The sequence below is a fragment of the Kogia breviceps genome, chromosome 3 (genome assembly GCF_026419965.1).
Source record: "Kogia breviceps isolate mKogBre1 chromosome 3, mKogBre1 haplotype 1, whole genome shotgun sequence".
Taxonomy (NCBI): Eukaryota; Metazoa; Chordata; class Mammalia; order Artiodactyla; family Physeteridae; genus Kogia; species Kogia breviceps.
Window position 1 is genome coordinate 84,455,666 of NC_081312.1, and position 14,461 is coordinate 84,470,126.

General features: G+C 44.8%; 1 protein-coding gene across 1 annotated transcript; it reads left to right on the plus strand.

Annotated features, from left to right (window-relative positions):
* The first annotated feature begins 1,880 nt into the window (after positions 1 to 1,880).
* Positions 1,881 to 14,461, plus strand: KNSTRN (kinetochore localized astrin (SPAG5) binding protein). Its single transcript, XM_059059017.2, has 9 exons — positions 1,881 to 2,112; positions 2,275 to 2,369; positions 5,607 to 5,736; positions 6,614 to 6,661; positions 9,175 to 9,280; positions 9,447 to 9,540; positions 10,562 to 10,617; positions 11,388 to 11,462; positions 12,196 to 14,461. Exons 1-9 carry the CDS (start codon positions 1,952 to 1,954, stop codon positions 12,325 to 12,327), a joined length of 897 nt encoding a protein of 298 aa, XP_058915000.2. The 5' UTR covers positions 1,881 to 1,951; the 3' UTR covers positions 12,328 to 14,461.

Genomic DNA, 14,461 nt, shown 5'->3' on the forward strand with positions numbered 1-14,461 from the left:
GGGCTCAAGGCTTGTATTTCCAACTGCCTACTTGACAGCTCCACTTGAATGTCTCAAAGGCATTTCAGGTTTGCCGTGTTCAAAACTGAAATCTAAACCTCTCCCCAACACAAAAGAATGACTCTATCCACAGAATTATTCAAGCCTGGGAGTCATCCTTAAGATCTCCCTCCCCCTTACTCCTCCTTCCCCCACATCCAGTCTAGCACTGGGTCCTGAGATTCTGCCCTCTAAAGCTGTCTTAAATGTGTCTGCCTCTTTCCATCTCCACTACCACCACCACCATCCTGGCCAAGCCCCCATCATCTCTCACTTGAATGATGAGAGTAGCCTCCCAACTGTCTCTCTAATTCTGCTCTTGATCCCCTTCAATCCATTCTCCATGGAGTAGCCAGAGTGAACTTTTAAAAATATAAATGGGGGAATTCCCTGGCAGTCCAGTGGTTAGGACTTGGCGCTCCCACTGCCAGGGCCTCGGGTTCGATCCCTGGTTGGGAACTAAGATCACACAAGCTGCGCAGTGCGGCCAAAATATATATATATATATATATATATATATATATATATATATATATATATACATATATATATATATATATAAATTGAATGACACTCTCCTGCTCTAATACTTCAATAACTTCTAATTACCCTTAAGAAAAAAAAATCTCTTTACATTTGGACTACAAATCTCTTTATCTTTGGCCTACAAAGACTGCCACTTGACTTCTTATCTCTCCAGCTTTATCATTACCATTCGCTTCCCATCTTTCAGTCCCTCTAGGAAAAGCCCATTCCTACCTTGGGATTTTGCATTGCTCTCCTCTTCCCCATTGTTCATCTGATTAACTCCTACTCATTTTTGTCAGTCAAACATCTCTTAAGATGTCTTCCCTGGGACTTTCCTGGTGGCACAGTGGTTAAGAATCTGCCTGCCAATGCAGGGGACACGGGTTTGATCCCTGGTCCACATGTCTCGGAGCAACTAAGACTGTGCGCCACAACTACTGAGCCCGTGTGCCATGACTACTGAAGCCCGCGCACCTAGAGCCCGTGCTCTGCAACAAGAGAAGCTACAGCAATGAGAAGCCCGCACACCGCAAGGAAGAGTAGCCCCCACTGGCGGCAACTAGAGAAAGCCCACGTGCAGCAGCGAAGACCCAACGCAGCCAAAATAAAATGACTCTGCAATTTAAACTAGGTTTCCCTGCTTTTCTCTCAGCACATTATACTTCCCCTTCATAGTTTTACTATAGTTGATAAATATATATATATATATATTTTTTCCAGCTTAACAGATATAGTTGACAAGTTTGTGTGATTGTTTGCTGTTTCCTGGATTATAAAATCCAAGAGGGCAGAGCCCAGGTTAGTGTTGATATTTGCTGCCCTCATCCCATCTGCCCACTTAGAATTGTGGTCTGGCACTTAGCAGGTGGCTCAATAAATATTTGTTGAGCGAAATGAATTAGTGCACTGTTTGAGAACCCTGCCCTGTTCGCTAGGAGTAGCTTTGAATCTCCGCTTAAATTCTGGATAAGTGTTATTAAAGTTAGGACTGACGGTAGGTGTTTCAGGCATTTCAGCTCAGAGATCCTCTCCAAACCTCGCCTGCCACTCTCCACCCTGTAACGTGTAGTTTTCTGCCCATCCCTCTCTGTGTTCCTGGCTATCCGGTATCATGCACCATCCCTAACAATCACAGACCAAATGAAGAGAAGGATTGTGACATGGACTCTAAACGTGACCGCGTTTGCGTCCCAAGGCCGGAATAAGAGGCCAATGACTCATTGCTCCATTTAGGCCGGCAAAGCGCACCACTCCCCTACCCCGCACAGACCTGGGGGCTTCCACATCCATCCCCAGGAAGCTCACGCTTGTGCCTAGATTCGGATATTCCGTACAGCATGGCAGCCCCCGAAGGCGTCGCCCACGGCAGTGCCTTCCGTACAACATGGCCGCCTACAGAGAGCGCATCGCACCCCTCCCGCCCGGCCACCGGAAGTTTCCGTTTGAAACCCAGGCGGCAGACCCGGTCTGCGGTACGGCAGTTATTGCTGAGCGTCTTTTGAACCAGAGCGACGAGGCCTGCGGGCAGGAGCAGCAGGCGTCTGGGTTCGGCTCTCCCGGGGCGGGAGACTGGGCTGGATGTGGGGGGCCGATGGGATGGGCTGGGAATGGAGGATTTTCTCTCTCCCGAGTCGCGCTTTTCTGGGGCCCTCCGCCTGCTCCGGCCCGTGGCCCACTCCTGGGTAACATTTACCTTGTACCTTCCAGGCCCCAGCCGTGCCGCCTTGTTACGATGACCAGCGTGGTCAAGACAGTGTACACCCTGCAGCCCCCCTCTGTGCTGAGCAGCGGCCTGTCCGCAGGTGGGTGTCCACGCCGCCCCTGCCCCCGGGCATTGCGAATGGCCCCGGGTGGTCAGGCCAGGAGTATGGGGGATCAAATCGGTGGATTGGCGTGGAGGGCTCCGGCAAGGGAGGGGGTTCTATCGGCTCTGACAGCCTGCTAACTCTCCTAGAACCGGGCTGTCTAGGCTTATGATGGGAGTTAGGGGAAGGGCCACATGGTGGGAATTTAGACTTGACCCGTACCCCTGCTCCCCCAAACCGAACTCTGCTGCATTCACCAATTAGATTTAAGTTGCTGATTATTTTACAATATTATTCGCATTAAGCTAGGAATCCCTTTTCTAAACATTTACCTGTTTTAGTTCCAGAAGAGCTATCTGGAGGGACTGGGTTTGTTGTCAGGGAGGAGAGAAGAGAGTCATATAGCAGGATACTTAGGGAGCGCTAGGGTTCACACTGTGTCTGGTTCACATTTGTAAGGGCACTGTGTCTCTTATATAGTACATTCTCACTAAACATTTGTTGAGTGAAGTGAGAGAGAAGGGTCAGGCCTAACTAGTATTCGAGAATCTTTGGAGAAGAGAGATGGTTAAAAGCAATGTTTGGGACTTCCCTGGCGGTTCAGTGGTTAGGACTCTGCACCTTCACTGCCAAGGGCCTGGGTTCCATCCCTGGTCGGGGAACTAAGATCCCACAAGATGCCCTGCGTGGTCAGATACTAAAAAATTAAATAAATAAATAAATAAAAATAAAAGCAGTGTTTGATTGCTTTGCCATTTGCTTTGTGTTACTCGGCTTGCAGTTGGAAGTCATCTCCTAAAGTCTGCAGTTGTTGAGCTGCCTAATCTAGAGATTATAGCACAGAATAGGCTTCAAACATCAGAACCTGTGGTAGGAGATTTTGAAGCAGCTATTTAAGATCCCTTCCTAGGGCTTCCTTGGTGGCGCAGTGGTTGAGAGTCCACCTGCCGATGCAAGGAACACGGGTTCGTGCCCCGGTCCGGAAGATCCCACATGCCGCGGAGCGGCTGGGCCCGTGAGCCATGGCTGCTGAGCCTGCGCGTCCAGAGCCTGTGCGCCACAATGGGAAAGGCCACAACAGTGAGAGGCCCGTGTACCGCAAAAAAAAAAAAAAAAAAAAAACCCTTCCCAGATGATTCCATGCAGTTGACTGATGAGCAGTAGCAGGATCTGACCTTTGAAGTAAATAGGCTTTACTTCAAAGGCTTCAAAGGGCTGTGTTTGTCCTGTGTTGCTTCAGAACACCTGAGTGGCAGTTCTGGCATCAGCAGGACCTAGGAGTTGATGGAGGAAATGGAGCTGGTCTTTTGCCGCCTTTCCCTTAGAAAGCAGTCTCTCATTCAATGGGGAGTGATTGGCATCTCCCTAGCCAAGTTGGAAGTTTTCATCTCTTTGCTTTTTTCCTTGTCCCAGCTTTATGATCATATGTAACCTCAATAGTTTAACATTTTTAGGCTGTCTCTCAGGATTTTAGATTTTAGGCATGGATTGGTTGTTTTTTAGTTTTTTGTATAGGTAACATTCAAAATAAATAAATATCCAAAGTGGGAAAACGATATACAGTGAAAAACAAGTCTTCCCTTCCTTGACACCAGCCATCCAATTCCCTCCTTCACATCTTTCATCTTAAGGAGATAGTCTTTGTTAAATCCTGCTAAATTTTTCCGATGATGCAATCCTTAGGATCTAACAAATATGGGTTATTGAAACCGATTCCAGTCAATGAAGAGTGTTAATTTTGATCAATTTGCTATTGACACCTTTTTGCATGAGATAGATTTCTTATTGTGTGTAACTTATTAATACTTGAGAGAGGAGAAGGTAAATTCATGCACTCAAAGTTACCTTTTACTTCCAACAGAGACCTCAGAAAGAACCTTTTTAATACTTGTTTTGTGGGTAAGAGGGGAAAATAGGATGTAAGTGCTGATTGAGTGTACCTATAAATGAAATAATTTGTTAGCCTGAGAAATCGTATTTATTCCAAACTGTTGTGCAGCTAGAGTCATCAAATAAATCTTTATCAAATACAGAGTTTCCTAATCCCTGTGATCCAGTGCTTTGTACCTCATTTCTTCAGCTTGATTTAATTGTTATGGCTCTTAATTTAGGTCAAGCTTAAAGGAGCCATTTTACAATGAACAAAGTGAAAGTTAGTATAAACTAGAAGAATCCTGTGCATGTGCTGGGGGTGTGTACTTCAGAACAAGTTACTTGAATTTGCTATGGAATGTAAGTGGTAGAAAGCTGTGTGTGGTAGAGGGCTGTCATGAAGGCTAGGGGGAAAATGCTCTCCTCTGGGGAAGAAAAATGTCATGTCAGGGCCATTTCTCTCGTTATCTGGCAGTAGCCTAGCAGGATCAGAGCAGAATACCAAACAGGGAACCTAACAAGCCTCTAAACTTAATGATGGATAAACAGATTAAAAGGGCTGGTGGTAAAGGCAGTCAGCATGGAAGAGGGGAAGAAGAATAGAGGAGCTAGTTTAGAGATGGTCTGTGAAATAACCCATGAAACTGTGACTTGTTCCGTTTATTCAATAAGTAGGTTTTGAACCTCTGTTAATATGCCAGATACTCTCCTAGATGCTGGGGCACAGCATTAGATTACTAGTTAGGGAGCCAGTCTGGTCAAAACAACTAAGCAACTGCTGAAACTCAAAGCAGCTTTAGCGTAGCCTTAGGAGAGCGGGCAGAGAGCGTAGGAGCTCAATGACATAGTTCCTTTCAACTGCTGTGTGAGGAAGGACTCAGCTGTGTTCTGCCTTGCTGATGGCCACACTGCCTCTCATCCTCTTTGCTTGTATGAATCTCCACTTTCACATCTATACCCTCTGGCCATTCAGTTTGCTGTATCAGCAAGCTTTTGGCTACCCTCAAACACACTGTACTGTCACATTTAAAGAATTTTGGTTTCTGGGCTTCCCTGGTGGCGCAGTGGTTGAGAGTCCGCCTGCCGATTCAGGGGACACGGGTTCGTGCCCTGGTCTGGGAAGATTCCACATGCTGCAGAGCGGTGGCCGCTGAGCCTGCGCGTCCGGAGCCTGTGCTCCGCAACGGGAGAGGCCACAACATTGAGAGGCCCGCGTACCACAAAAAAAAAAAAAAAAAAAAAAAAAAAAAGAATTTTGGTTTATATTCCCAGTTGGTCTAGAAGTCTTATTCTTCTGAATTGATAGAGTTGCACTGTTGGGTCATGATGTGTGGGATTCCACCCTCTTGTTTTCCTTTGCAGATGCACAAACTAGAGCCACTTCTAAGAGCCTGTTACCTGTTAGGTCCAAAGAAGTCGATGCTTCCCGACCTCACTCAGGAGATTCAGAAAATGATGTTACAAAAATCATCAAACCAAGACGAGACAATGGGTGAGGGTCAGAGCATCGGTATCCAATTAGAACACTGGGCTAGAAATTGCTCAGTACCAAGAATTAGGGCTTTTGAGAGAGCACAGGGCATCTGAAGGATTGGCCTGTAGTCAGTGGCCTATAGCAGTGCAGCGTTGCTGACCTGTTTGTCAGAACCCTCTGTGTTGATCAGGTCAGAAGAGGCACAGCCAGGGTTACAATAGGAGGTATTCTTTCCTCTCTTAGTATTTGCTCTGAGTGTACAAATAGCAGCACTGCAGTCAAACCAGCCCTAAGTGGTAGTCGTGGCGGGTGGGGCCTAGTTGTTAGCCTAGGTTGCTGCTCTGAGCAGTCCAGCCCAGTGTAGTGTGCATGTGTGTCCCTCTACCTGGTGTTCAGCTCCCGTGTGAGTGAGGCTGACATGAAGTAGCCACACTGTCTTGAGCAGAATCAGGTCTGTCAGGTTGTTGAGGTGGTCAGGAGGGGAGCCCGTGCCCTATTCATGAGCTTTTTTCAGTAGTCTGGGCTTAAACAAAAGTGCATGGGCCCTCAGAGCTTCTCAAGCTTGTGCTACCTGGGACTTCCCTGGCAGTCCAGTGGTTAAGACTCTGTGCTTCCACTGCAGGGGGCACGGGGTTCGATCCCTGGTCAGGGAACTAAAATCCCGCATGCTGCACGCAGACTGGACAAAAATACAAAAAAAAAAAAAAGTAATAACAGTACCGTGATTCTCTGATTGATTTCTTTGTTGTTGTTATTGTTTTAATTGAGGTATAGTTGACATACAACATTGTGTTAGTTTCAGGTGTACAACATAATGATTTGATATTTGTATATATTGCAAAATGATCACCGCAGTAAGTCTAGTTAACATCCTGATTTGTTTTTGTTTCTCTAGGCAGCTGAAAGCTACAGACACTGCCACCAGGAGGAACATCAGGAAGAGGTGAGTGTCAGGGTAGATGAAACCTGGCCACCATTTTAGGGTAGTGGAGCTCCATCCTGGTTGTACATCAAAATCCCTCACAGGACTTGTTTTACTGTGTTGGAGTCTGGTGCCACCCCAGAAATCTAGATGGGATTTTCAGGGGTGAGGCACAGCCGGGTTTGAGAACCACTGTCAGGGAAAGAATCAGTGATGCTACCATCTTGAGTACCAGACAAGAGTTTGGGGGCTCCATGCCAGGACCACTGCCCCAACCTAGCTATGGCCCATCAGCAGGAGTGGGAAGCCCTCAGGATGGGAGAGCCTGTGTGTGGTTAGTGATTTTGAGATGAGTGTTCTGCTGCTGCTGCTGCTGCTGCTGCTGCTGCTGCTGCTGGTGAAATTCTGGAGAAGGATCCATCTTTCTCTGCTTGAGACTTGCTTGGACATTTTGCAGTCCTGCAGACAGAAATAACATAAGCTGAAAAGTTTGTAGAAACAGATTCCACATCTGTTATTTGGGCATGACTTAAAAGTTCTGAAGACAAAATATTATCAAGAAGGACTCAGAACTTTGAAAAGGCTTAATATTGATGATGATAATGGCTATTACTTTTTTTTGATTTTTTGCATTTTATTTATTTTTTTATACAGCAGATTCTTTTTTTTTTTTTTGCATTACACGGGCCTCTCACTGTTGTGGCCTCTCCTGCTGTGGAGCACAGGCTCCGGACGTGCAGGCTCAGTGGCCATGGCTCACGGGCCCAGCCACTCCGCGGCATGTGGGATCTTCCCAGACCAGGGCATGAACCCATATTCCCTGCATCGGCAGGCGGACTCTCAACCACTGTGCCACCAGGGAAGCCACCAGATTCTTATTAGTTATCTATTTTATATATATTGGTGTATATATGTCAAACCCAATCTCCCAATTCATCACACTACCACCACCACCACCACCACTTTTCCCCCTTGGTGTCCATATGTTTGTTCTCTACATCTGTGTCTCTATTTCTGCCTTGCAAACCGGTACCATTTTTCTAGGTTCCACATATATGTGTTAATATATGATATTTGTTTCTCTCTTTCTTACTTAATTCACTCTGTATGACAGTCTCTAGATCCACCCATGTCTCTACAAATGACCCAAGTTCATTCCTTTTTATGGCTGAGTAATATTCCATTGTATATAGGTACCACATCTTTATCCATTCGTCTGTTGATGGACATTTAGGTCGCTTCCATGACCTGGCTATTGTAAATAGTGCTGCACTGAACACTGGGGTGCATGTGTCTTTTTGAATTATGGTTTTCTCTGGGTATATGCCCAGTAGTGGGATTGCTGGATCATATGGTAATTCTATTTTTAGTTTTGTAAGCAACCTCCATACTGTTCTCCATAGTGGCTCTATCAATTTACATTCCCACCAACAGTGCAAGAGGGTCCCCTTTTCTCCACACCCCCTCCAGCATTTGTTGTTTGTAGATATTCTGATGATGCCCATTGTGACTGGTGTGAGGTGATACCTCATTGTAGTTTTGATTTGCATTTTTCTAATAATTAGTGATGTTGAGCAGCTTTTCATGTGCTTCTTGGCCATCTGTATGTCTTCTTTGGAGACGTCTATTTAGGTCTTCTGCCCATTTTTTGATTGGGTTGTTTGTTTTTTTGATATTGAGCTGCATGAGCTGTTCATGTATTTTGGAGATGAATCCTTTGTCCGTTGATTCGTTTGCACATATTTTCTCCCATTCTGAGGTTGTCTCTTTGTCTTGTTTGTAGTTTCCTTTGCTTTGCAAAAGCTTTTAAGTTTCATTAGGTCCCATTTGTTTATTTTTGTTTTATTTCCATTACTCTAGGAAGTGGATCATCAAAGATGTTGCTGTGATTTATGTCAGAGTGTTCTTCCTATGTTTTCCTTTAAGAGTTTTATAGTGTCCAGTCTTACATTTAGGTCTCTAATGCATTTTGAGTCTATTTTTGTGTATGGTGTTAGGGAGTGTTCTAATTTCATTCTTTTACATGTAGCTGTCCAGTTTTCCCAGCACCACTTACTGAAGAGACTATCTTTTCTCTGTTGTATATCCTTGCCTCCTTTGTTGTAGATTAGTTGACCATAGGTACGTGGCTTTCTATCCTGTTCCATTGATCTATATTTCTGTTTTTGTGCCGGTACCATATTTTCTTGATTACTGTAGCTTTGTATTATAGTCTGAAGTCAGGGAGTCTGATTCCTCCAGCTCCGTTTTTTTCCCCTCAAGACTGCTTTGGCTATGGCTATTACTTATTAAAAGTTTTGTGTCAGTAGCTGTGCTAAGAATTATACATGTATTCTCTCTTATCCTTCATGATAATAATATTATGAGATGTGGGTATTAATTCTAGAAATGAGGAAACAGCCTCAGAGAGGTTATACAACTCCCTGAAGGTCATATACCACTATGTGGTGATGCCAGGATTCAAACCAACCCAACTCCATAGCCCATACTCTTAACCCCTCCACCACTTCATCTTAGTATGATTATCATTACAGCTACAAGCCACTGAGTAAAGAGAAATCAGAGGAAGAGCTCAAGGATAAGAACCAGCTCTTAGAGGCTGTCAACAAGCAGTTGCACCAGAAGTTGATTGAAACTCAGGTAAGTCATCCACCAGACCTGCCATCAGCTGCACTGGGTGATGCATGTGGAATCCTGAGGGACCATGCCAGGTGCCTGAGCGCAGAAGGAGAAGATGCCAGGCTTGCACTGTGGCTGCCCCTGAGGAATGGGGCAGGCTTACGTGTCTGTATGGCACCCCCTATAGGGAGAGCTGAAGGACTTGACCCAAAAAGTGGAGCTGCTGGAGAAGTTTCAGGACAGCTGTTTGGCAGTTTTGGAGAGCAAGGGCCTCAACCCAGGTAAGAGACACAACTGCCTTCAAAGGAGTCAGTGCATGTGCCCCTTCCTGGGTGATTCTGGACTGTGCATCAGGGGTCTGGCATGACCCCTGACCCAGTCAGTGCAGAGGTTGCCTAGCAAAGCCCTGAAGATTTGGGGGAGCTCCACTGTGTTCTGTTGTGATGTTGACTTTGCCTGCCCAGCAGAGTTTCAGATGGTTGTGCAGAGAGGATTCTCTCTTTCTTATCTGAACACTTTATACCATTAGTTTGGTGCTGACAGGTATGATCTTGCAAATAGATCAGAAATATTTTCTTTCTTTTAAGGGATATAGCATACAGGTAACCTTCACAGGTGGAGAGAGAGATAATACTGTTGAAAGGGTTCCTAAAGCCGGCTAGTTAGTAGAATCACAGTGTTTAAAATGTGATTCCTGTTCTGACCCTGTCCCTAGAGGGCAGAGTCTGTCACAGAGAGGAAGCGGAAGAAGGGATTACCCCAGGACTGTAAGAGAGCTTGAATTGAGGAGCCTGAGAATGCCCAGGGAAGGAGCCCAGGCTTGTTTGAATTAAGGAGTACTGACTTTGAATGCTGCCATTAACCTGTGCATTTTAGGATATATTCTTGATAGTCACCATATACGTTTTTGGATGATTTTAATTTCCTATGTGTATGCACTGTTTTTACCAAAAATAATAAAATTTTTTAAGGCCTGAAAAGCTTTTAAAAATAGTTTTGTATATTGTTAACAAAACCAAAAAATACAACCTATACATTTCTTTTGGACAAATTTTCCGCTGAGCTGAGGAGAAAGCAGGATGAAGTTTTGGCCATATCCATACCAAAGGGGAGGAAGGGGAGATAAAATCCAGCTCTGGAGGGCAGGCGTGGGTGACCTTGCCAAGGTGAAAACTCAGGGGAGAGAGTTTTCAGATGCTTAGAGAAGTTTCCCTCATGAATACTCCTGTGGAGGGCTTTTAATTTTCTTTTAAGTTGCAGTTCTCTAGGCAAGGCTGACTTTGTTGTATTTACTGGTTTTAGGCAGTGAGACCCTGGCGTCACAGCAAGACTCCACCACGGATCACATGGACTCGATGGTGAGGGTGTGGGTGTGAGTGGGCGAAGGCCCAGTGAGCGTGAGGCCCTGCAGATCTAAGCAGGTCTCTGCCGTATGCTCGGCAAAGCCCACGAAGCAGCCTTCGGTTATCCAGGGTAGTGGAAGAGGGTGGTGGATGTGTACTCAAAATAGCATATTTTACTTGGAAGGTGACTTTGTGAGTGATATATGAGTGAGTGAGTCTAAGTTGAAAATGTACTACTTTAAAACCCGTAGTAGGGTGGACCAGTAGAGACAGCTTTCTGGTTTCTCTATTCTTCGCTTTACCAAATTTCTCCCCTTATTCCTTTGCTGAGAACTGTGTCTTACAGAGGTCCAGCCTGAATTAAATCTGTCTTCTCTTTGGTTCCTTCCCTGAAGTAGGAGAGCAATTGTTTGCAATTAAAGCCTTTTGAGCTTCTGTGATCTATTCCCCAGGAAGATCAGTTGTCATCTTAGAATCCTAGAATACTAGGTATGGAAGCTTTCCTCAGCTCCCCCAGGCGATTTGTCACCCCTTTAGTGGCTACTGCCTTTCGTTCATATTACCTGTGTAGCACAGAGCACGTGAAGGTGGGGTTCTCTGTCCATGCTGTGGACTCAGTCCTTCCAGGCCCACGAGAGAGCCCGGCATGTTTGCAGACAGTCAGTGACTGAACAGTTGGGATATTAGCGATCATCTAATTCAACTCCCATGAAGAGATTAGTTTATATGAAGAAAGTTCTCCCATTTCAATAAAGATTTGTTACTACATTGTACTTTTCTCTTAGCTGCTGTTAGAAACTTTGCAAGATGAACTGAAGCTTTTTAACGAAACAGCCAAAAAGCAGATGGAGGAGTTACAGGTGAGAGGCAGACATCCCCACAAGGCAAAATTACCATTTCCTACCACAATAGGTGGATCTGTGGAGGGCTCTTTCTTATTTATCTATTTATTCATTTTTAATAAACTATTTTGTAATAATTTTAGATTGCAGAAAAGTTGTAAAGATAATGGAGAATTCAACTCCCCTAATATTAACATCTTACATTATCATACTATATTTGTCAAGACTAGGAAACCAATATTGATGCATTACTATTGACTAAATTCCAAGACTTTATTTGATTTCTCCATTTTTTTCAACTAATTTTCTGTTCTAAAGACTCTTAGAAATGTTCACATCTGCAGGGCATGAGGCAATGTACGACACACTAGGTGGCTCCAGGTTGACAGTTGACACCTGTGTGAAATCCATGCTGTAGAAACTTGATATCTCAGGGAAACCTGTAATAGGAAACCCTGATTCTTGGGTCTGGACCGCTTTGGATTGCTTGGATGAACCATGGGATACTACACGGAATCCTAGAGGATTTCATTGCTCCAGTTGAGATAACAGACGCTGTAGTAGAGAGAGACAGTTCTAAAACCCACACAGATAAACAAACCTAAGATAGAAAAGACAATGTCTGTCAGTATCCCAGTGGTCTTCCTCAGGGAAACAGAAGCATAATGTTCTGGTTATGGTATTGTCTTTCCTGTGAGTCAGAGTTTGGTGGTTTTTTGTTTTTTGTCTTTTTTAATGTCTTTCCATGCAGGCCTTAAAGGCAAAGTTGAAGATAAAAGAAGAAGAGAGGGCCCAGTTCCTAGAACAACAGACCTTATGTAACAGTCAAGTAAATGATTTTACAACAGCCCTTGAGGAAATGGAGCAGCTATTAGAAATGTGATAAAAAGCAGGTGGCCACATGGCTCCCTCTTGGGGATAAACTCTCAGAGAAAGCCACTTAAGACATCTGCTTCTTGGCCATGATCTTCTAGGGCTCCCCATCCCCAGAATGAAAACAGTTTCTGCAATAGGATTAAGGACAGTTTATGCTGGAATGGCAATTCCTCCTTTAAGCAAGCATTCCCAGCCTTCAGATTGGCCAGCTCTCCTGAACCTCACAACACGTAATTGAGGCCCACAAGAAAGGTTGGATCAACCTCCTAGGCAACAGAGCGGCACAGAATTAGTATCAGGAGACTAAACCAGCCACAGCCACAGAAGCCAAAAGGTCACATTCAGACGTGTGGGAAGAAACAGTGGTGCACAGATGCTCCACGGGAGACATCACTGAGGAGCCCTGCGGTCCCATCCTGGTTGGGCTCTATAACCTCACTGTAAATTTATGAACTGGAAGTTACCTGAAATGGCTTAATAAATGGGGTGAAGGTATAGATAGCAGTAACACCTATGAAACAATACACCTTGGAGCTTTTAATCTAAATCAGTTCTGTTTTTTTTTTTTTATAAAGTGTTACTTTTAAAATAAATATTTCTGTAACTATTCAAACTGCAACACTGGCAAATGAAAATAGCCTTTTAACCTAAATACGTCCACTGAATACTATTGAACTAATCTAGGTAACAAGTTCAAGCCTCCAGTTTCACTCAGAATATTTTTCTTCCACTCATTAAGTGCTCTGTGGCTAGTGCCTCCCCCCACACCCCCCAACCCCATCTTCCAGGAACATTAGCTAGTCTTCTGTGGTGTTCCCTCTTTGTAGCAGTGGGCGCCACACTCTGTCCACCAGGTTTGTGTCACTAGCTGCCTGCATTCCTAAGTATGCGTGTATCTCTGCTCTTGCTTTGCACAGCCAATCCTGGACCTGGCCCCCTGGAGCCTTAGTCAACTGAAGTCCACAGTAGCCACACCCCACCCCTGCAACCTCCAGTTCACCAAAGGGACTGCCATATTTCATAGTCAAACTAGGCAGACTTTGGCTTTGGCCATCTTGCATTTTTTTCTGCACCTCTCCCAGTTTCTTCAGCAACTTCCCCTACTCTTACAGCATTATTGGGGCTGCCCAGAGCCACCCAATCCAGTCAAGTAACGTCCCACCCTAACTTATAGGGCTAAAATTCTTTTCCTTCATACACATACAACATTTACACAGTTGGTTATGTCCCAAATATTTTGATAGGGAAACCCAGTTAAATAATTCTCACTGGTGGGAAGGGCTGAATATCCCATTTTCAGGATGTTTATAGTTTAAAAGATTTTTACCCAAGTGAATTTGTAATTTGGCATTTCTGATCCCCCCAAAAGTTCTCCTTCCTTCTTGGAAGGAAAAGGTGGGAAACTCAGCTGTGAGATCCTTACCTCCTTGTCATGCCTCCCTAGTTAACTCCTAAGAATGGAACTATCCCAACTCCTCCATTACTCATCTTGCCCAGGGGTGAGATCCTGCTTGCTCAAGGTCTGGCCTCACAAGGGGCCTTCACCTCACGAGGCTGCTTTGCACCACCAGCCAGCATTTGTGCAGTCTTGCCCTTTCTTGTGTTCCTCTGACCTCTGCTGCTCCGTCTGCCTTTTGTACGTGTGGAGGTGTGGTGCTCATTCTGATTTACAGCCTGAATAAATTCCTGCATTACATGAACCAATGTGATCTGCACCCTCCACTTTGCTAGACGCTACAGGAAACTTTAACATGACATTCTTAATGTCATGATGTCTCAGAAATGCTCACAGTACATGTGGTGAAACATTGCACAGGTGAAATACAAGTTGAATAACAAAGGCAATAGTTTACTAAACAGTGGGTTGTGTGATATAGTTGTGTGCTGTAGTAGTTAACTGAGCTAGTTCGGTTGGGGGAGGCTTGATGGAAGCGGTAGACTGGGGTTGAAGGAAGAGTAATATTTAGAGAAGCTAGCTAGAGGGTTGAGAACCTTCTAGGTTGGTGAACACATGGAGATTTGGGGACAGTAGTGCACTCAAAGAGGGCATGGAAGCTTCACGCCCTTCCCCCATGCATCTCTTCCATCTGGCTCTTTCTGAGTTATATCCTTTTATAATAAACCAGATCTAGCAAATAAAA

Coding starts and splice junctions, on each gene's coding strand:
- KNSTRN (XM_059059017.2), top strand. CDS start 1,952: ATGGCCGCCTACAGAGAGCGCATCGCACCCCTCCCGCCCGGCCACCGG. Junction 2,113..2,274: donor CAGGAGCAGCAGGCGTCTGG/GTTCGGCTCTCC, acceptor TGTACCTTCCAG/GCCCCAGCCGTGCCGCCTTG. Junction 9,541..10,561: donor GAGCAAGGGCCTCAACCCAG/GTAAGAGACACA, acceptor TACTGGTTTTAG/GCAGTGAGACCCTGGCGTCA.